Here is a 23,454-nt window from a genome sequence, read left to right as displayed (position 1 = left end):
ACGAGTTTTTGGCCATAACTCGTCGAGTTTTCTTGTTTGGGCAGTTTTTGGTTTTTGAAAAACAAGTTTGCATCAAGTATCAAGTAAATAAGCCTAGGCTCTGATACCACTGAAGGGTTTTTAGCATTCTAACACTCCTAATGTGTACATGCAACCCTAGAAACCTTGGATCTATGTTTTACTGAGATACATGCAAATTTGATTTTCTAAGGTTCTTCAACTATCTAGCATAGCATAGGTACTTGAATCATAAAGTTAGTAAGAAAAAACATACCTTTCTTGTTGCTTGGATTCCTTGAGAACCTTGTAAGCCTAGCACCTCAAGTGTGATGCCTCAAATGTCTCACACAACACCACACCACTTGGAATAACCTTGAGAGAAGACACTTATCACTCAAAATCGGCTAGCCCTCTTATTCTCTTCTTAGTGTGCCGATTTTGCTTGCCATGTGGTCCTTATATAGTTGTGTCACAAGTAGGGTTACTCCATGTAAACCCTAATGTGCTTGACTTTTCATATTCCATGATCAATGAGTTTGTAACCTCCATGGACTATCCATGGAGCACCTTATGAGTTTTAGCCCAATCCATACAAACCATGGATGATTAGCCCATTATACAAGAATATATGATTTACACAATCAACCTCATATATTTAATTAGTCTATTTTTGATCACTTAATTAATTTCATATTAATTCTTTGATCAATACTAATTAAATAATATTATTAATATATTAGAACTTATAATATATTAATAAACCTTAAGTGTCATTTCTCTTATTTAATCTATCCAAGTGTTGCAATGTCATCCAACCCAAATGGACCATGCCAATCGGGTCAAATACATTCCAGGAATAGTTATTAACTTAGATACTTAATGCAACATATGTTGTAGGCCTTTGTTGCTTTTTTTGTTAGCTTATAAACATGATCTAGGGAAGCCACTACTTCACAAGGAACAATAGACCTATTAATGACTTATGACGATGTGACTCGGAATTGTGTATTATAAGTCTATTTCATATTTTGCGTTAATTCCACAAAATGTTTGTCACAAATGATAAGTGTTTAGTGTACAATTCAAAATGCAATGTTTTTACTAAACAATATTTTCACGATGAATGGCGATGTTAACAATGAATATTGATTTGTTGAAACTGCGAGGGGAAGGGGTTTTATTTTGTAAAATATATTAATTTGTTAACTTTATATATTATATTATGATGTTTAACTCATGTGTGACTTATTAAGTTTTACAATCTAACATACTATTTTGGCATGGTAAAGGGTATAAAAGGATGCTTAGAAAATTTTGTTACATGACTATTGGCTACACATAGAGTGGCTAATAAATGCACTCGATACTGCTGACGTGGACTCGACGCACACCGTGCCTTGTGCTCGGTGAAGGTTGCTCGACAATGTAACTCATCACCCCTCCACTAACTCTATCTCTTCCTTTGACTATTTTGACCACCGATCCAAACGCCTACTTTTTTATTTTTATTTTTTAATTCCAAAAGTCTATAAATACAAACCTTAAACACCATTTTATCTCATACCAACACCTTCATTCCTCACTCTAATGTCTTCATCTTCGAAAATTTATGAGTCGATGATAGAATGACCATGGAAGTAATCCATGGAAGTAACGGTAGAGAGAACTACGTTAGAGGAATACCGAAAATGCACGGCGGAGAAATCGTGAAGTTGTTCACGGTGTTTTAGATTTTTTTTTTAGTAGGTTTTTAATTTTTTAAGTTTGTAATTTTTTTAAGTTTTTAAGTTTGTAATTTTTAATTAAGCTTTTAATTCATTATTGTTATCTATTTGTTATTTCTAGTAATGAAAAATGTTTAAAGAAAATTGTTATAATTTATTTATGAAATAGTATGGCAAACCATCTCTCCTAAATGGCAAAAACTTGTGTGGTGTGGCATATGTTGGAGGAAAAAGAATGTGTCAAAAATGACACTACTCTCTCTAGTCTAATATCTTTAGTATGATTTGAACTATCCTCTCAAATGAATTAAGTGGTGGACTTAATGTACCACTTATATATATTTTTATTTCTCAACGACATTTTAGAATGTCATTTCTAAAAATGTCCAACAAAGGGTGTTACACCATACCTCTTTTGGTCGATGAGTCAATGATGCAACCACAACACAAGGAGCTAACAACTTAACACATTATTGTCATTGCATATTCTCTCGTTCATACACAAATCATATATGTAATTATTGTACTAAATGAGACTCGGACGACGGTTGCATACGTTTTTTGGGCAACATTGAACAAGCCATGTCATTTAGCATTTCAAAATACGAATCGAGCACCATTCAAAAACTTATATTCCATTCCAATATTCTCAAAAACTAGCAAATTCAAAATCTCCGACAGCCACCGCCGCCACCTTACCACCCAAAACCAACACCACCACCATATGCCAAATAGCGGGACTTAGCCCACAATGTCCACATAAATATACAAAAGGGCCCTCTACATATTGAACCTTTTTATCTTTTATTATCTCAAGGCATTAACAAAGCTAGTCAAAGAGTCAACATCTCTCTTTTCAGATGGATACTTGATCGGCCTAGACGAGTGTTTCGGGAAGAAAAGGATCGTTGGAAAGCTCCCGAGCTGCAATTCTTGTTGAGCAAACGCTTTTTCATCGCCGTCTGCTCTAAATTTTCCAACCTTCACACCACTTCCCGCCAACTGCTCACCCAATTCAACGTATGACGCTTCCATTGCCTGTGATCACAAAAACAATAACTAAATCAGACTAAATGAAAAAAATAGCATTGTACTTTATTAAAAATTATTACATCATTATACTTTCAACTTATTTGTTATTAGCGCATCATACTTTGAAAATTCTACCTGTCATAAAAACAGGTAATCGATTTTCAAAGTAAAGTGTCCTAATAAGAAATAATTTGAAATTACAACGTTGTACTATTTTAAACATTTAAATGTTAACGAAATGTATTAAAAGTTGGTTAGTACCTGGCAAAATTGGCACCAAGGTGCATAAAGAACAACAATCCAAGCATCTTTCCTATCTTCCATTTTAAGCAAGTTTTCCATTCCATGTCGACTCAAATTCACAATATCATTACCATTAAAGATATCCGAAGCACCATCATTCGAATTAACATTCCCACTCACAATCTCTTCCTTAATATTTCCTTTATGCAATCCACATTCCTTCGCTTTCGCATCCTCCCACCACCACCTTCCTTCCCTCTCATGCTGACCTGGCAACACCGCCCGAGTGCACGGCTCACACCCAATCGAAACATACCCTTGACCATGCAACGAGTTAACCGGGACATCCATGGTCCGTAAAAAGGTCCACACATCATTCCCACCCACATTAGCCACAGGGTTCCACTTCACCAAACTGCCCGAACCCCCATCCATTCCTTCAAAAACCGGGTCCACTTGAACAACCGGAACCTCTGACCGGGTTCCGGGCGATTGGTCTTTCCGTTGACCCGTGATCCATGCTCGGAGCCCTTTTAGTGCTCGCCTCAATGGTCTCACTTTTCTTACACGACAACATTCTTGATGCCCATCTTCGTAAAATGAGAATAGGCCTTTGGTTCTTACCAATGCTTGGACTTCTACTGAATCCGGGAACATGTATTCGATTCGAATATTGTAATGTTTCTCTACTGTGTCAAAGAATTTGTAGGTTTCAGGGTTTAATCGGCCGGTGTCTAGACTGAATACGCGATATGGGCGCCCGGTGAGGTGGGCATACTCGATCAACGCAACATCCTCAGCGCCACTGACAAACAAAAAATATGTCACGACAAAGAAAAAACCACGGGCCTCCAGAGAGAAAAATTTGCTATATGATAAATTGTTACAATCACATTTTACTAATTTGTTGGGGTAAACAAAACATTGTGTATCATTGATTACCTAAAAGCAATAGCAATGTCATTGCCATATTTCTCGAGGGCTTTATCCATGATTTCAAGTGGGGAAGCATTTTCAAGATCTTTTGCTAGTTTTTCAAAGTCCTCAACTTCGACCGCTTTCTCGACTACATCTGTAAATTTAATCCAAAAGGGTATTCTTGTCAATTCACAAACCCTCAAATTAATTTGTATAAAATTTTGAAGTCTGTTATGAAGAATATCAATGGGGAATCTAACCACTCCAAGTCACTGACTTTTTTGAGGTCTAATGCATTCATTTGCAACTTCAGATTTGATTACAATTTTATGAACAAAATTTTATTACAATTTTTATAAATTTTTCATAAAGATTGAGTGAATAGATTATACTTAACATGTAACACTGAAACATTATTCTGGCATTCTATCTACGATTTATGTGTAAAAAGCACCAAAAATTGACCTTAAATCGAAGTTGGAAAATGGGATAATATGTTTATTCTCTATGAAGATCATGAGTTATTCATACAGTTTATTTTATCTGAATATGAATCTAGAAAAGTGCGAAAACACCAACGAATCATCAATAAATAAATAATTAATTAATTACCAGGAGCAAAAGTGGTGGCAGCTGAAGGAACAACCGGATGATTCCGCCGCGGTTCGGCATTCAACGCCTTCACGGCGGCAGACCGCTTCCGAGATAAATTGAAAACCGCCGGTGATACCAAATGAGACACATCCGATGGTTGAAATTTAGTAGAACTCACATGAATCCCTACATAAACACAATCAAATAATCAAATTCCCAATTCAAAAATCAACGAAAACGGAGTAATTGAGTAAATCGATGCGACAAAAATCATCGATTTTTACCTTGTTCTGTTCGTGACGAAGAAGAAGAGGAAGAAAATGCAATGGAAGTAGAAGAAGTAAAAGCTAACGCCATTGTTAAAACCTTCAAATTGTATTACAGATTCTATACAAAAGGATTGAAATTGATTTATATGGTTTTTGCTTTGTGTGAATCTGATGATGAAGAGAAGGGAAATGGAGATTATATAAAATAAGGGGAGAAGAAAGCGGATGATAAATGGTGAGCGGCCTTTTAGGTTCATTGAACCTGGACGTGTTATTGAATGAGAGAGAAAATGCAAAATGAAAGTGACACGTGGCAATATTTAAGAGGTTGAGGGCGTCAATTTTTTACACTTAGCTAATTGCTTCCGTCAGAGTGTCACTTGGCTGCCCGAAAGGACCGAAAACAATTGGACACAATTGTTTTCTTTTTACGTGGTACCGGATTTTTATAAATAATTTATATTTTTTTATTCGATTTATTTAATGATATGAGGTTGGGAGTCCACTAAAATAGAAAAAAGTTTGATATGGATCTTTTATTCGATATCAAATTCTACTTTTATATATTATTTTTTGTATCGTATTGCTCTGAACAAACATTTTTTTTTCTTGAGTTGTTGGTTTCGATGACAAAAGGTTATATTCTTTTAGTTATCAAGATGATAAACGAGTAACACACTATATCGTTAAGTATTTTTGTATGGTAAAATTAATTTTTTTAAAGACTATATCTATAGATCTAGAAGATACAATATTATTACGCATGATCCGTTGTACTCTATTAAGAAGATCTATCACATGCGACGCGAGGAAACCAAACGTATAAAATGCAAAATGTATGAACATTTGTTGATTTTCCGTGCATAAATTCTCATGTCTGATGAGTTTGCATTTAGCAACCCTTAGTTCTCAAGCACACAAGAAGAAATGCTCTTGTAAGGTCCACACAGTCGCGGATGCCTTTAGGGGTTAGGGACAACTTTTTGCTCCACTAAATATCACAATTTATTTTTAACATGTTTTGACTAAATAGTATTAAAAATATCTTATACTAAAGTCTTTATCGATGAGCTTCCAGGGAGGAGATACAATTCTAATTTTCATTTAAATATACCATGTAAGCCCTTTTATAATGTAGATCACCAAAATGTGGGACAAAATAAAATAAAATCTTTTTACCTACAATAGTCTCATATATATGATGTTGAAGCAAAATTGGAGGTAAATTTTTTTTTCTTGAAATAGGGATGTCCATATAATATATTTTTAATATAATTCTAATGCCTTTGATAATCATTATGAGAAATGAATAAAAACAATTGTTTTTATGATGAGTTTATTTTTATAAGTTATGATTTTTTTAAAGGCTTGTTCAGAAAGAAAAAGTTTTTTATTTGTCTTTTTATATGTGGTCTGTACAAAACTAGTTCAAAAATATATTAAAACATCTAACTTAATATAGTAATAAATCTACTATTATTTTGTAGCGAGTTGAAAAATTACAATCAATTAGACCTCTAAAACTGCTTTAGTACAATTAATATTGCTCATTCTAAATTTGGTATAAACATAAATTAGAAAAAACAACAAAATTGTTCAGTGTAAAAGACTATAAAAACTTTAAATGATTTTTATTGATATGATTAACAGTTTTGAATTGGTTTTGGTCCCCTTATTTCTAATGATCATGTTCCGCCCCTGGGTCCACACATGTGTGTTTCCCTCCAACTCATCCAAAAATTAAAACGACAACCGGTCTAAGGGTTAACATTCCTTCTGTCGGGCCAACCAAGAAAATTCACACGTGCCTCTTTCTTGGCGGAAACTCCAACACGTTTAAATATGTTAAACAAAACATCATTAACCGTATTGTGTCTGTATCTGAACCCCGAGAATTCTTTACAATGAACTGCATGTTCTCCAAAAGAGTTCAAACATGTCGGGCGGCACACCGAACATATCTAGTCAGCTGGGAATCTTGGAATAATGAGTCGATATTTGAGGATAATACGATACTCCACATGAGACATATGTTGGCCAAACTCAATTATATGGATAGCTAGAAGAAAATCTTAAGCATATGGTGCATGTAAACACTGGAAAACTGCTTTCTGTGGAACCGTCATGTCGAGATGCACTTCCATATCTTGGACAATTTTACTAAAAATGACACTCGTCAGTGTATTATGGGATTTAGGGGGTGGTATCCTTAGTAGTAAAACTGCTAAGGTCAATGTCTAGAAGCTTCTAACGAAGAGAAGCCAACACACAAGCATAATCAGAATCCATATCATACATGTCGCTATCCCGTAAGATGTGGTCTTGTAATACTCAAGATTAGGTCATTGATGTAACAAAAAACATATGAGATAACCTCTACTGCCGGGTATAAACCCAAACCACCAATTCGCCATTGTATGTCGCCAAAGAAAATACCACCACAAACCATATAAAAACTTATTTTGTATATAATAATCATATATTTTTGAAATTTAACAAATAACCATGTAAATTAAATTAATTTTTTTGTTGACCAATATGATGTATTAAAAAAAACGTAAGACAATGTTACAAAAATCTAACAAATAGAATTGACTGTTATTACTATTTTTATAATATTTTAATTAATTATGGGTTAAGAGATCAATGCCATACATGAAAAATATTTATGGATTGTTTAGTGTAAAGCTTCATTACTACTCCAATTGAACCTAAGCCTCTAATAACAATCTTTGAAAGCCAAGAAAAAAATCTTGCAGCAACATGGATACAACGATTCCTTCTATTAGAGAAAAATATGTGTTTTCTATTAATTGTGAATTTAGATTACAATACAAAAGAAAATAATATAACTATTTATGTGTATAAAAGATAAGATAAATAGACAATCTAAAATGAGACGATATTAATCACAAACCTATATGAATATTAAGAGTTTCTCCAATCGCAAACACCAAGATAGTGATTATTTAAAACTATTTTAGTGATGACATTCCAACCAACCTTTAAAATTGTGGTTTTTAGAAACTTTCATATTTGGCATTTATATTTAGTGTTAAAAGGGAGTCAACATAAAACGGAGTGATTTTTAAAGGTTGATTAGAATAAAAATGGCCTTTAAAATGATGTTTTAGAGGTTCATTAGAGTTGGCCTAAGACCAAACTAAAATCTGATAACAAGATGAAATGTTACTTTATACCAACACCTTCATTATTCCTTTATATTATTACATAATCGTGTTTTTTAATGTTATGTTAATGGTTTGTTTTGAACTTCGTCTATACTAAAAACAAAGATGGAAATTTCTCCTCACCCCCCCCCCCCCCCCCCCCCCCCCAAACACCTTCATTATTCCTTTATATTATTACACAATCGTGTCTTTTAATGTTATGTTAATGGTTTGTTTTGAACTTCATCTATACTAAAAACAAAGATGGAAATTTCTCCTCATCCCCTTCCCCTTCCTCCCCCTCCCCCTTTTTTTTTCCCCGATAAAATGATAAAATGAAGACAAAACTGCAAAATCGGTCCTTATAGTATGAAAAAATTGTGGATAAAATCCAAAAAAATTTCACTTTGTATGAAAAGTCAAAAATCATTAAAAAAAATAAAAATAAATAATAATAATAATAATAATAATAATAATAATAACTCATGATTTTGGTCATAGAAAACCTGAAAAGGCTGTTATACCATTTTAATTTCTTATGCCCTATATTTATTTTAACAAACTTTTTAATTTAAAAATAATAATAAAATAAAATAAATTATATAACCTCCCACCCATCCACCGTACCCTCTCATTTTCTCTACATTTCTCTTTTTCACTCACTTTGACGTTCCAGCTAAAACACATGTCTCAAGACCTCCTTATCACTGTCGACAACGTAACTAAGAGCCCCATTTATTTACTATCGTTATTTTCAATTCCACCATTACTACATGTTTTCATCCTCATGTTTACCATTCCACCACCGTTACATGTTTGGAGCTTCCACCATTACCACCTATAACCGTCGTGAAACAACCTTCTAACTTTAGAAGCCCTAGATTTGCCTTCTAATTTAGAAGATCTAGATTTGCCTTCTATTTTTGAAGATCATGTTCACCGCCAATGTCTATATCTCCCTTTCTAATCTATTATTCTCGGTTTCTCCGGTAAACTTTTTTTTCCTTCAAAAATTGAACCAAGAAACAAAACAAAAAGCGATTGGGTTTTAATTTCTTATGATTTAAAACCTTTGATTAACTAAAATACTTATGGAATTGAGTTTAATTTTGGTTTAGTTAAGTATAGAGAAATAACCAAGATGATTTTGTTGAGTTTGATTTTTGGTTTGGTTAAGTACGGAGAAAATGTGGATTTTCTAAGGTTCTAAAAAGCTCGTTATGGCTCCGTCATGGCGCGTCATGGCTCCAATGCTTGGACTTGCCGTCAAGCTTTACCAAAACGCCGTCTTGACTCATATATGTGTATAAAAATGAATAATAGTTGAAAATACATATAAAAATATTAATTATATACAAAATTGTCACCTTATGTCACGCCTTACAAACGACATGACTCGCCAAGGTTCAGAAAAACTTGAAGCTTGACATTGTCGCCAAGTCACGCCATACGTTATTTAGAACTTGAGATTTTCATAGGACTACAGGGGTTTCACATAGATAAGATAAGTGACTGAAGAAGAGAGAGAGAATGGATGGGGATAAAGATTTGTTTGGATATTGATAATACGATGAACACGCTTTTAAGATGAACATGTATGCATTATTTTTTTGCAAATGTAGGTTTTATTGATTTCTGTGAGCTCATTACTAATAATGATTTTCTGTATAAGCTTCGTAATTGTAGATGGTATTAATTTTCTGTATGATCTTTATAAATATCAGAAACAATATGAAGTTTTTTGGGTTTGTTCTTGATTTATGGACAGTAAACAACTAGAGGTCGGAAACTTTTGGGGCAACATGCGATACCGAGTTCGGATTTCGGTGCCAATCCCAATTTAATCCCAGATTTGTAAGTTACAACTTTCAAAGCAACAAGTACAAACACACTTAAATTTGTCACAAGTTAGCAGCCGATTAATATTTAATACGCAGTGGCAACGCTTTCATAACTGTCGCAATAATAAAAAAGATGTTAAAAATAATAAAAACAATAACAACAATTTAATATACAGTGGAATCATTTTCAGAACTTAACCTAACACTAAAAAGACTTGGTTTTTTGAAGTTTCTTGGCTAGTTTTTTGGATTTGAACTATTGTCTTATTCGAATGAGGGATGCGAGGAGAGATTGAATTTATAAATTGCAACTAATTAGAGTAGATTAGATTTGGGATAAAAGTGACCCTTCATAAATTACCCGATAATCGGTGGTACTGAACCCACTAGTACGGTAGTATCGAAAATCAAAATCATGAAATGAAGAAACTGAATCCCAAACAGTATAACAAATTAGGGTCCCGTTCGGTACAAGAAATACAATCTGATTGTTCACCTTAGTAGAAGGGGTTTTGAATTCAATCTTTATTTATTTATTTATTTTTTATTATTATTTTTTATTTTTTTTAATTTTATTAAAAGCAAATTATTTGAAGTAATTTGTTTACTTATTAAATCTTGTAAATCACATATTCTTTCACAACGAAAATAATCTCACAACATAGAGTTTAAACTCACATTGATTAGAAGCAATTTGTTTGATTTGTAAGTTTGGTTGATAATCATCAATGTTCTATTACTAGAAAGAATGTAAAGCCAACGTGGGACTAGCCTATTCGGTAGAGACTTTGATTTTTAGATTGGAGGTCTTGAGTTCTATTCAAAACGTTGACGGTTTTGTGATATTAACTGCTAATCACTAACTCCGTCGTTCAAAAAAAATGTAAAACTCACATGGAACATTTGAAAAAGTAGTTAAATGCGGAAAAAAAAATTGACAACAACCATAAACACAAGATACTGACAAACATCTGAATAATAATAATAAAAAAAGGAATAAAAATACTAGAGAGAATGAAAAAAAAATAACAACTTTTTCTTTAAAAGATACAAAAAAAATGTTATGTTGACAAATGTGAAAAACACATGTTAATATGAATGACTTTGGTGAAAAAAAAACTTGCATGGTCCTCTTGAGTTGGTAACATACTGAAGTCTAAATTGACCATAGGTTATTAGAGTAGCCTCAGTCGAACTTTTATGTAAAAATGTTGGCTTTAACATTATATATATATATATATATATATATATATATATATATATATATATATATATATAGAGAGAGAGAGTTAGGTTCATTTGTTTAAACTAAGTATTGTTTTATCGTATGCATAAATATGGGCCAATCAAATTAAATAATAAAATAATTAATAAAATAAATAAATAAAGATAATTTAGTAATTTATTTAGTAATTTCCAAAAATAATCCGGTATTAACTTATAACCTAAATAAATAAGCATGTCTCTCTCCCACCCAATAAAGCCCTAGCATCCTACAGGATATTGAAGCTATTGTGTTCGGAAAACCCTCACTGATCATCCAAAAATAATCGATGGGGAAAGATTTAATAGTGAGGCTATTTTTGCTATTTTTAAAAGATTTTACAAGTGATTAGGTTTAAATCGCATCCCGTCGTCATTTGTTGAACGGGCAAGGGAAGAACGTCTGCAAGCAGACGAATGAATCGAGGGAAAAGCGAAGGCTCGTCGGCGCTGCTTCCGGTTCCTCGGTTGTCGCAGACCACAAAGAAGGCTGAAGAAAACAAAGCTCACAGGCGGTGCGTAGTTCATATTGTTAGTTTTATGCGTTGGCCCTCTTCCTCACAGTCGTTCCTTGTGCACTCTCTACGTCTTCCTTTTTGCCTCTCGCCAGCTTCATTCCTTCAATCGACAATAAGCACCAGGTAAATATGAATTTTCCTTAATACCCTTCTTTTTGCAACAAATTCAACCAGGGGCTTCAAATTTTTTGAGAATGCGATTAGAACTTCTATATGGTTTCTTTAATATGATTTTTCACAACTCCTTTACATATATACCCTTCATTTTGGAAACATTGTCAACCAAGACACATGTTCCTCTAGAATCGTGAATACTTGAAGCCTATCTATTTAATATCACAATTCCTTTTCCATACATGCCTTATGTTTAGGTCATGACTTAAAACCACAAGCCTAATTTTGCTTCTGCACTTCTAATTTTTCAATGATATTGCAGGTTGTTCCTTAAATTAAAATGACTTTTGAAGTGTAACATATTTGGTCCCAGTCTTGGCTTCTAGAGTCATGTTTATGTTATTACAGTTTTTGGTATTGCTGGAAAAACAGGAATTCTTTAAAGCCCCTGGTTGAATATGGGCAAATTAGAAAAAAGTGCATAATTACATGTGCTTATTGGGATGGAAGGAATGAAGTTGGTGAGAGGAAAAAAGGAAGATGGCGAGAGTGAACAATGAAGGGTCGTGATGAAGAAGCTAGAGCATAAAGCCAATGGATCTGTGAAGAATTCATGTGTTCTAGAATGAAGGGGCAAAATAATCCATTTAGTTTCTTTTAATTATAATGATTTTACAATATAAAAACTATTTAAAAAAATAGATTTGGGCATATAAGATATTTTAAAAGATTAAAAATAGCAAATATGATATTTAGATTTTAAGTCGGGTAAAATATTTATGGGTTTTTGATAGTTCATATTTTTATGCCAAAAGATGGTTGATTTATCATTCAAATGCCTCAAAGTTGTGAAGTGTTAACACTTTTTGCAAAAAAAAATGGTTGATTTTTCATGTTGATAGTTTAAATTTGTAAAAAGTTCACATTTTTATGCATAAAGATGGTTGATATTTTATTCTGATACCTCAATAGTAAAACGAAAAAAAAATTCTTTTGGGATTTTGTTTGTTTGTTTGATAGAAATCGTTGGGGTGTTTAGGTTTGCTGGGAAATCAATGAAAATGAAGGGAACTTGGGTTTGTTGATTCACAGGAAATGAAGAAGGAAGAAATTAGTTTTTTTTTTTTGTTCTAGCAACCTCTAGTTGCGTCAACTTCTGTTTCTTAGAAGTAGTGATTTGGGGGTGGTGTACGTTTTGTGCTTTGATCGATACAACAAGAAGAAAATACCACACTAGAGTGTGTGGTCGTTGCAGAAGACGAAGAAGAAGGTGGAGGTTGGGTTGTCACAGCCGGCTGCTCCATCTAAAGGTAGAGATTTTTTTTGTTGTTTTTATGATTCCTTTGTATAATTTGAGTTTGGACGGAACTAACTGCTTTTGCTTTCTTTATGTTTACTCTGCCATACAATATGCTACAGCCATACAATATGTTACAGGAGGCCAGGTGTGTCCTGCCCAGGTGAATTTTTACTTGCATTTGGTATTTGACAATTACAGAATCTTGGAATAATGCGAACCATTTTACTATTTCCAATTAGCACCACCAACTAGAGAAGTCAAGCTCGAGTAATCGCAACAAGGTTGAATTCTTAAAAGGTATCAAGTATGTTTATGTAGATGATTCAATGGATGATATTGGTGAGATTCCAATTCTATTGGAAAGGAATCACGAATTCCAATTCTGTTGGAATCACAGAAGTTGATGCTTGAAGAACGGACCACAAAATTGAAACATACCACATTATTCTTTTAGAACGTATTAGTCGTTGTTAGATTTTGATGTTTTATTTCCCGTTTTGAAAGTTTTTTAGTTTTATTATTTAACAATAAATGTAATTCTTAACAATTGTTACACGTATTATATAAGAAATAATGTATTTTTTGTTTTTATTCTTCAATTGATTATTCAAGAATTTTTTATTCTCCAAGAAGTTTTTAAATTCATGATCAAGAAATAGGTTCAAGAATATTTTTATTATTTATGGTTCAAGAATATTTTTATTTTTGAATATAGTCATAAACATATTCTATCAGAACGTCCGAATAAAAAAAATTATAATTCGTAAAATCGGATTTTTAAAATTAATAGAATCTATGATCCCTTAAAAAATGCAATTTTCCTTTATTAAATCTATATTAATTGACTAAATTACCCTTTCAACTTGTTAAACTGTACACATTCAGTCTTTATGACCGGCTATTTCAGGTTAGCTGGTAAAAATATCTTGATATGGTAATATATTAATATTTTTATACACCTTTAGTCCTTAATATTTTTGTACACATTTACTCCTTATTTTTTTTGTTGCAAAATAAATTTTTTTGTTTTTGTACTCATTCAATACTTATGAATGTTTTCTTTAAGTTTTTTTCACACCATCTTATGTGGAACAAGCATTAATAAGGTGTTTTAGGCTTTTGATGCTTTTGTTCATCGCGATCTCGACTACTTGATTACTTAGGTCATGTGTTTTGAACGTCATAATGTAACGCCTGCGTTACCAGACTAGGCATTATCATTGATGTAATAGTCTAGGTTAACCCTTGTAACTCTTTTTGGAGTATTAATGACGAAATATTTGAATATTATGTGAATCATGTGTTTATTTTCTTAATTATTATAATTTAATGAATTAAGAATAAAATAAGCGTCAAAATTTAAGTATGAGATAAGCCCGATATCTTTGCATAAAGTTGTAGTGGCCGAAACGAGGTTTCCGAATAAATATAGAACGCCCAAATCTGACTTCGTATGAGGAAGTTATGATTTTCTGAAGTTTCGACTTGGCAGTATGCAACCTGAATACTCGATTTGAGATCGAGTAGTTTTTAGCCGAAACAATCTAAACGAGAATCGAAGATCTCGTTGTTAGTAGTGAAACGACGAAAAGTTAGGCGAGAACGGACGTCGGACGAAGAAGTTATGAATTTATAACGAAGTTTTCTTGTCCGGACCTACTAAAAATAAATAATAAAAATAAATTCAAAATTAGCCGACGGAGTCTAAACGAAAGTTGTAGAGCGTAGTCTCACCTACGCGTGGATATAAAGAACGTCGAAAACGGAGCTCGTATGCGAAAGTTACGCAATTTTGAAATTTGACGAGTCAAATTACGCCGAGCGTAATTTGAGTACGCCCAGCGTATTCAGAAGGGTGCAAGTTGTCTGACCAATACTCGAGTGCCACCAAATGACGCATGCAGTGACGTCGAAGTACGCCCAGCGTAACCAAGTTACGCCCAACATATTGAGTACGTCCATCGTAATTGGAAATTACGCCCAGCGTAATCCCAGACCCAGCAGCCTATAAATGGAAACCGAGATCAGCGATTTTCTCTTGTTCAAACTCTTTCTTATCTCTAGTTTTTTCCTTTATTTGTGTGCCAATCATATCCCGAAGCCCCGGTATCGTTCTCGAGCCCTGAAGCAAGATCCGAAGCCCCAAGGATCCCGAAGAGCGTTATTCCCAAGCCGAAGCTCTGCCCGTGAGGAGTCCGATTTTTGTGAAGATCTTCCAGATCTATCGAAGTATACTACTTCTGCAAGTCGTAGTGTTGTCTGATCATCTTCTGATCAAGTGAGTGTATAGTCACTTTCATCTTACACATAGATATGAAGTATTTTATAAAATATGTGATATGTGTATATATTTTGTTGTTATATGTGTGAATGTATATTCACTTTCTGCTATCTCATAGATCTGATTTATTCTCTATGAAATACGTGTTATGTGTGTGTGCCTCATCTGTTATGTGGAATATGTATTAATTGAACATGTTATACTAGTTTTAAACTATGTATAAAAATAAATATTTTTATCTACTAATATGTTGGGTAGAACATGGATAGATAGTTGATGTGTGATAAACAGATGAGAGGCCTCGATGTTGTTTTGATTCAGTCATCTAGCGGAGTTTAGATGACGACCACATACTTTTCTAGACAGTCTTGTGGAGCACTAGCAGGCTCGCCACCTGTAGGTGTTAATGAACTTGGGTGTTCATTCGCTGTACTCCATCCCCCCATGGTTGCATTATTTGACATATATTGCCGGGAAACCCCCGAAGCATGTGTTGTCGCCTGATGAAATATTCTTAGATTAAGTCCCTTGAGAAAAGTGTTTAGGGACGTAAAGTGAGGATAACGGGAATGGGTAATTGGGTTTTTGTTGGTTGATGAAATTAATATAATTATTTATTGTGGGTTGAGAACCCTATATGCTCACCAGGCTTCCAAACCTGGTCCACTCAGTTTCTTTGTATTACAGGAAGCGGCGCGAGGGCATAAGATGGATAATCATCAAGTTGTTTTGTTTACAAGTCTGTATATGTATATATTTGTTGAATGACTTGTAATGTTATCATTTATGCTTTATGGTCTGTATCGGAACATGACATCCCGGTTTTTGATTATGAAATGAAATTATATTTCTTCATGAAATGTTTTGATAAAAATCTATTTTATCATGCTTTGTTTTTTGGAACAAATTCCGCATCTCTTTTAAAATCAAAAGGATTTACTCTGAAAATGTTTAAAAAGCATAAATGAAACCGGTTTTTTCTGGCTGAGATTTTGGGGATTTCACAGTTGGTATCAGAGCATTAGTTTAAGCAAACTAGGAATTTGTAGGATTTCTAGACTTAAACTTAAAATGCTAAGTGAAATTTTGAGAGGTGTGTCTGTGATATTTTAGACACGAGCACTAGTTTATTTTAGGAAAATTGCCTAAAATGCTTTTATGTGCTAAATGTTATATGTTTGCCATATATGATATTATTTATTCGGATCTACGGTCTGTTGCCGACTGGATCTGGAAACCTTATGTGTGTAGCATTCTAAGCGTACGTCTACGATATTAGAACTAGCATGTAAACGTTTCGGAGTGATAAGGATGACTTGAATATCTATCGTGAATAAGGATCTAATTTCACCTTATTTGGTGTGTAGATAAAAAATGGTGAGAACAAGAAGTGGAATTGGAAATGCTGATGAAAACAGGAATCAACCACCAGTGATTAAGCAAATACCTGTCGTAGCAGCAGCACCCGAGCCGATAACAATGGCTGGTGTACAATTGATGATTCAAACGATGTTGGATCGTCAAATGGAGGAGACTAGGCGGTTGCTTCAACAAAATCGTGAAGAACTGTCAATTCAAGTGGAAGAGCCCGAATTAAATGAAGGGCACTCGGAAGGTGGAAACTTCAGTGGATCTGTTGGTCAAGCCAACCCAGCGATAGTTAGGCAAAACAACCAGGAAAGAAGGTTTGATGGTAAAGGATGCAAGTATAAGGATTTTCTGACTTGCAAACCATTGACCTTCACTGGAAAGGAGGATCCGATCGGAGTGATGGATTGGATCTCTGAAATGGAGTTAGCCTTCATGACTTGTGGCTGCAGAGGCAAGTTGCAGACTATCTATGCAGTGCGTCAGTTCCAAGGTGGGGCCGTTCGTTGGTGGAACACTCTAGGGAAGACTTTAATCCGTAATGAGCCACTGTAACTGACATGGGCAAAGTTTTTGGTGCAGTTCAAGCGCAAGTTCTGTTCGGCCCAAAATCTGTTGGAGTTAGAGAACAAGTTTCTGACATTGACCAAGGGCAGCATGTCAGTTGATGAATACACAAACGCTTTCACCGATAAGATGGAGTTTGCTTTGCGCATCGTGCCATATGAGCTGACAAAGGTTAACCGATACGCAAAAGGACTTCCATGGGAGTACGGGGTGCCAGTGCGTCAGGCACCTACTCTAGAGGCAGCTATTTGGGCTGCCAAGTCTGTTGAAGACATGATCAAGGGAAGGACCGCCGACAAGGTTGAAGTTGGCGAAAAGAGAAAATTTGAAGGAACTTCAGGTTCCAACAAGAAATGAAAATTTTCGAAGTCTGATTCGAAAAAGTTTGGAGGAAAAGGAGGCGAAGCAAAATTGTGTGAGAAGTGCAAGAAAAATCATTTTGGAAAATGTAGTGAGGAAGTAACTTGCTACAAGTGTGGAAAAATTGGACATTTTGCCAATGAGTGTCCGTCCAACAAAAGGATGTGTTTTGGTTGTAATGAAGAGGGGCACATTTTGAAAGACTATCCGAAGAAGAAGGAGGCAGCGAAGCCCAACATTCCACCAAAGCCGAAGGCGAGAGCCTTCCAGATGACACTTAAGGCTGCGAAAGATGAAGTTGATGTCGCTTTAGGTACCTTTCTTGTTAACGAACTACCTGCTCAGATTTTGTTTGATTCTGGAGCCAACTACTCCTTTATTTCGCATGAGTTTGGTAGAAAACTAGCTTTGCCTGTTGATAGACTAGATAATGCTTTATTAGTCGAAGTTGCTAGTGGCAAGTTCGTACCTGTTAGCCATCGTATGAAAAACATCTTAATCGACCTGAATGGGAATAAGTTTCACTGTAACACCGTAAATTTCAAAACAATTTTTTGCATTTTATAAAAACATAATTCATTTAGTATTCATAAAGACATCAATGTTTGAAACTCAAATCCATAACATATAAAAATCCCAAGATCTCATAACATAAAAATCTCGTGTGTGTACTGATCAGGCCGGCGTCTTCCCGCGGTCATCACTAGTACCTGAAACAAATAACACCAAACACTGTAAGCACAAAGCTTAGTGAGTTCCCCAAAATACCACACATAGCACATATTAGCCACTCGAGGCTATAACTTTGTGGGCCCGTGGACCCTACTCTGTGAACCCTCTGGTTCTAACTCTGTGAACCTTCCGGTTCCAAGTCTATAAACATGCACAACATAAATCACATAGAAATAATGCAGTACAACACATAACATACATATAGCATACAAATACTCTGTCACATAACTCTGATTACCTACTCAAGGTAAAGTATAGTGAGAAGACTCACCTCGCGTATCTCGACAACTCGCAAATCCCTGAAATCACTAGTGCTCGATCTCCCGAGCTATAGTCCTCCTATAACACAATACATCTCTAATTAACACTTTCCCAACTAAGGTTGACTAACCATATCAAGTCAACACTGGTCAACTCTGGTCAATGGTCAACGGTCAACTCAACTCGCCGAGTCTGGCGTGGACTCGCCGAGTCTCTACGGGGACCCGATTCCTCTGAGTCCCTTCCGACTCACCGAGTCACTCACCCGACTCGGTTACTCAAACCCTTGTTCGAAATCACTGAACAACCCGCACCAACTCTTCGAGTCTGGAAATGGACTCGGCGAGTGCATTCCATGCACAACCCCAAGCGACCTTCTGAGATCAGATCTGCTTCACTAACTCATAGATCCAGTCCTTCCAAGCTTATTCATCACGTAAAGTTCATGTCTTGGCGCTCATAACACACCTAATGACTCATAAATGGTGTTTTGACCTCAAGCACAAAGACCCCAATCCAAAACCTCCATGGATTCATAAAACGCTTGGACAAAAGGACACTCTGGACCTCCAAGGGCCCAAATCTAGAACCTAACTCGCTTAAGGGACCAAGGAAGCACTAGATCTAGCCACAAAAGGGCTCAATAAGCCCTAAATCAACATGAACATCACCATAACAGAGAATGGTTTGAAAATAGTACCTCAAACGTGATGTTTTGGACCTCAGATCTTCAGGAAGTTGATCCTCTTGTTTCCTCTTAGCTATTGCTTCCTTTCCCTTGCTAGATAACACTTCCAAGGTCAACAATGGCTCCTTATCTCACTCCAAAACGCTCAAGCTCACTAGGGTTTCACTCTGGGGATTGATGAGCACAAATGACAGCCATAAGGCCCTTTAAATAGGCCCCAAACCCGAGAAATTAGGGTTTCATTAAACAGCGCAGACTCGCCGAGTCCACCAATGTGACTCGTCGAGTCCGGTCATTAATCCGGGTGAGAAATCGCGTCTCAACTCGGCGAGTCTTCGCACCAACTCGCCGAGTTCTTCCACAAAACTCAAAATAAAATGTATAAATATAATACCTGAAATTCCGGATGTTACATTCACGAGGAATTATTGCCTATCGAACTTAATGGTTTCGACATCGTTTTGGGAATGGATTGGCTTAGCGCCAACGATGTCGAGATTTTATGCAAGAAGAAAATAGTGAATGTAAACCCGCCTGGGAAGGAATCGTTTATGGTGTATGGAGATAAATGCAAAGTGAATTCTGGAATCATTTCTCTAATGAAATCCAGAAAGTGTTTGACCAAGGGGTGCACATCATACTTAGCATTCGTGATCGATGCTAAGAAGAAAAAGAAGGTGATGCAGAATATTCCCGTGGTGTGTGATTATCCGGAAGTATTTCCCGAAGATCTTCTTGGATTACCACCTGATAGACAAGTGGAGTTCAGAATAGACTTGTTACCAGGAACCACGCCAATTGCAAAAGCACCTTACCGATTAGCACCGACGGAGATGAAGGAGCTGATGATGCAACTTCAAGAGTTATTGGACAAAGGTTTCATTAGACCTAGTTCATCACCCTGGGGAGCTCCGGTGTTATTTGTAAAGAAGAAATATGGAAGTATGAGAATGTGCATTGATTACAGAGAGCTGAACAAGGCAACAATAAAGAATAGATATCCGTTGCCAAGGATTGATGACCTGTTCGATCAACTTCAAGGTTCAAGTTATTTTTCAAAGATCGACCTAAGGTCAGGATATCATCAGCTAAAAGTAAGAGAACAAGATATCGAGAAGACTGCATTCAGAACTAGATATGGACACTACGAGTTCTTGGTTATGTCGTTTAGACTAACCAATGCTCCAGCAACGTTCATGGATTTGATGAATAGGGTTTGTAATCCGTTTCTAGATAAATATGTGATAGTGTTCATAAATGACATTCTGATTTACTCAAAAAGCCAAGAGGAGCATGGTAGACACTTGCGAGAAGTGTTAGAAGTCTTGAAGAAGGAGGAGCTGTATGCGAAGTTCTCCAAATGTGATTTTTGGATTCGAGAAGTCCAATTCTTGGGTCACGTGGTCAACCAAGAAGGGATAATGGTTGATCCAACAAAGATTGAAGTTATAATGAGGTGGGAACAGCCGAAAAGTCCCACGGAGATCTGAAGCTTTTTAGGATTAGCCGGATATTACCGAAGGTTTATCCAAGGTTTTTCTTCGATCGCTAGTCCATTAACAGCTTTGACCCACAAAGGAGCTACTTATGCTTGGAGTGATAAGCATAAAGAAGCATTCGAGAAGCTAAATAAGAAGCTATGTGAGGCACCGATTCTATCTCTACCCGATGGAGTTGAAGACTTCGTTGTTTATAGCGATGCATTTGGGGTTGGATTGGGTTGTGTTTTGACCCAAAGAGAAAAGGTGATAGCATATGCGTCTCGACAGCTGAAGGAGCATGAAAAGAATTACCCGACTCGTGATTTGGAGTTGGCAGCGGTAGTTTTCTCTCTAAAAATATGGAGGCATTACCTCTATGGCACGAAGTGCAAACTTTTCACTGATCATAAGAGCCTCTAATATCTTTTTAATCAGAAAGAGTTAAATATGAGGCAACGATGCTGGCTAGAATTACTTAAGGACTACGACTGTGAGATACTTTACCACCCCGGTAAAGCTAATGTTATTGCTGATGCTCTCAGTCGGAAAGTCAATCTTGAAGGAAAAAGGCCAAGAGCGTTGAGAATAGAAGTTGTCTCGACAATTGTGGAAAGTATAAAGAAAGCTCAAGAGGAAGCTTCTGAGAAGAATGACCGAAAGGAGAAACGTTTGGGAAAAACGTTGGTGTTTGATACAAACGGTCATGGACTGAAGGTATTCCAAGGTCGGATTTGGGTACCTAAGTTCGGAGGGATAAGAGATCTTCTAATGGAAGAAGCTCACAAAACCATGTACTTGATTCATCCCGGCAACACTAAAATGTATAGGGACCTGAAACCCTACTACTGGTGGCCGACAATGAAGCTTGATGTTGCAAAGTATGTGGCCGAGTGTGTGACCTGTGCGAGAGTCAAGACACAACATCAGAAACCATATGGGAGTTTAGAACCTTTACCTGTGCCTATGGGTAAATGGGAAGACATTGCTATGTATTTTGTCACTAAACTGCCCAGAACGAAAAGTGGTCACAACATGATTTGGGTGGTCGTTGATCGATTCACTAAGAGTGCACATTTCATAGCAGCCAATGAGAAATGGTCTATGGAAAAGCTTGTAAATTCTTACGTGAAGGAAATTGTGAGGCTTCACGGTGTTCCGTTAACGATTGTATCGGATCGTGACAGCCGTTTCACCTCGAGGTTTTGGAAAAGTCTACAGGAGAAAATGGGTACCAAGTTGTGTTTAAGTACAACTTACCATCCACAGACTCATGGTCAGAGTGAAAGAACAATACAAACACTTGAAGATATGTTGAGAGCATGTACCCTGGAATTCCTAGGCAACTGGGATGAACACTTACCTTTAGTAGAATTTTCCTACAATAATAGTTTCCACTCAAGCATAAAGATATGCCGTCATGTTGGCTTAAGGCTGGGGAAAAGATGTTTATGGGTCCCGAGATGGTCCATCAAACCGCTGAAAAGTTGAAAATAATTAGAGAAAGAATGTTAGCAGCTCAGGATCGTCAAAAGAGCCATGCTGACAAGAAGCGAAGGCCGATGACTTTTGAAGTTGGAGATTCGGTTTTGCTTAAAGTCTCGCCGTGGAAGGGACTTATAAGATTTGGTAAAAGGGGAAAGTTAAGTCCAAGGTTTATTGGACCGTTTAAAGTTCTTCAGAGGATTGGGAACCAAGCTTACAAGCTCGAGTTACCCGAAGAACTGAATGGAATTCACAACACTTTTCATGTGTGTTATTTGAGGAAGTTCACGGGAGAAGTTCTCGATATAATTCCAATTTCTGAATTGAGAATTGATGAAAACAAGAGGTTAATTGAAGAACCGGAGGCAATTGTTGACCGAAAGACTAAGAAGCTTCGACGCAAGATGGTCGAATTAGTGCTTGTCTGTTGGAAACATTCGAATGGGCCAAATCTCACTTAGGAAATGGAGAGTGACATGTTGAGTCGCTATCCGCATTTGTTTGTTGATGTGTGATACCGAGGACGGAATCATCCTAAGGGGGAGAGAATTGTAACGCCCGCGTTTCCAGGCTAGGCATTATCATTGATGTAATAGTCTAGGTTAACCCTTGTAACTCTTTTTGAAGTATTAATGAAGAAATATTTGAGTATTATGTGAATTATGTGAATCATGTGTTTATTTTCTTAATTATTATAATTTAATGAATTAAGAATAAAATAAGCGTCAAAAGTTAAGTATGAGATAAGCCCGATATCTTTGCATAAAGTTGTAGTGGCCGAAACAAGGTTTCCGAATATATATAGAACGCCCAAATCTGACTTCGTATGAGGAAGTTATGATTTTCTGAAGTTTCGACTTGGCAGTATGCAGCCCGAATACTCGATTTGAGATCGAGCGGTTTTTAGCCGAAACAATCTAAACGAGAATCGAAGATCTCGTTGTTAGTAACGAAACGATGAAAAGTTAGGCGAGAACGGACGTCGGACGAAGAAGTTATGAATTTATAACGAAGTTTTCCTGTCCGGGCCTACTAAAAATAAATAATAAAAATAAAGTCAAAATTAGCCGACGGAGTCTAAACGAAAGTTGTAGAGCGTAGTCTCACCTATGCGTGGATATAAAGAACATCGAAAACGGAGCTCGTATGCGAAATTTACGCAATTTAGAAGTTTGACGAGTCAAATTACGCCGAACGTAATTTGAGTACGCCCAACGTACTCAGAAGGGTGCAAGTTGCCTGACCAAT

General features: G+C 35.9%; 1 protein-coding gene and 1 long non-coding RNA gene across 3 annotated transcripts; one reads left to right on the top strand and one right to left on the bottom strand.

The window, feature by feature from the left end:
- Positions 1-2,343: 2,343 nt before the first annotated feature.
- LOC111907858 (5'-adenylylsulfate reductase 3, chloroplastic) lies at positions 2,344-4,973 on the bottom strand. Its single transcript, XM_023903662.3, has 5 exons — positions 4,796-4,973; positions 4,530-4,697; positions 3,942-4,071; positions 3,018-3,804; positions 2,344-2,762 (listed from the first exon to the last, which is right to left on the bottom strand). Exons 1-5 carry the CDS (start codon positions 4,866-4,868, stop codon positions 2,532-2,534), a joined length of 1,389 nt encoding a protein of 462 aa, XP_023759430.1. The 5' UTR covers positions 4,869-4,973; the 3' UTR covers positions 2,344-2,531.
- A 6,273-nt stretch (positions 4,974-11,246) lies between these two features.
- LOC122197333 (uncharacterized) lies at positions 11,247-13,585 on the top strand. 2 transcript variants are annotated; one of them, XR_006190578.2, is made up of 3 exons: positions 11,256-11,695; positions 12,009-12,996; positions 13,106-13,585. It is a non-coding gene; the product is annotated as an uncharacterized LOC122197333 (long non-coding RNA). The 2 variants fall into 2 exon arrangements; XR_006190577.2 differs by having other exon boundaries at positions 11,247-12,996.
- The last annotated feature ends 9,869 nt before the right edge of the window (positions 13,586-23,454 follow it).

Source organism: Lactuca sativa, chromosome 4 (assembly GCF_002870075.4).
Source record: "Lactuca sativa cultivar Salinas chromosome 4, Lsat_Salinas_v11, whole genome shotgun sequence".
Classification (NCBI taxonomy): Eukaryota; Viridiplantae; Streptophyta; class Magnoliopsida; order Asterales; family Asteraceae; genus Lactuca; species Lactuca sativa.
The sequence above is the reverse complement of the archived record's forward strand: the minus strand, read 5'-3'. Positions and strand labels throughout refer to the sequence as shown.

Coding starts and splice junctions, on each gene's coding strand:
- LOC111907858 (XM_023903662.3), bottom strand. CDS start 4,868: ATGGCGTTAGCTTTTACTTCTTCTACTTCCATTGCATTTTCTTCCTCT. Junction 4,698..4,795: donor TTCGTCACGAACAGAACAAG/GTAAAAATCGAT, acceptor GTGTTTATGTAG/GGATTCATGTGAGTTCTACT. Junction 4,072..4,529: donor TGCCACCACTTTTGCTCCTG/GTAATTAATTAA, acceptor TTAAATTTACAG/ATGTAGTCGAGAAAGCGGTC.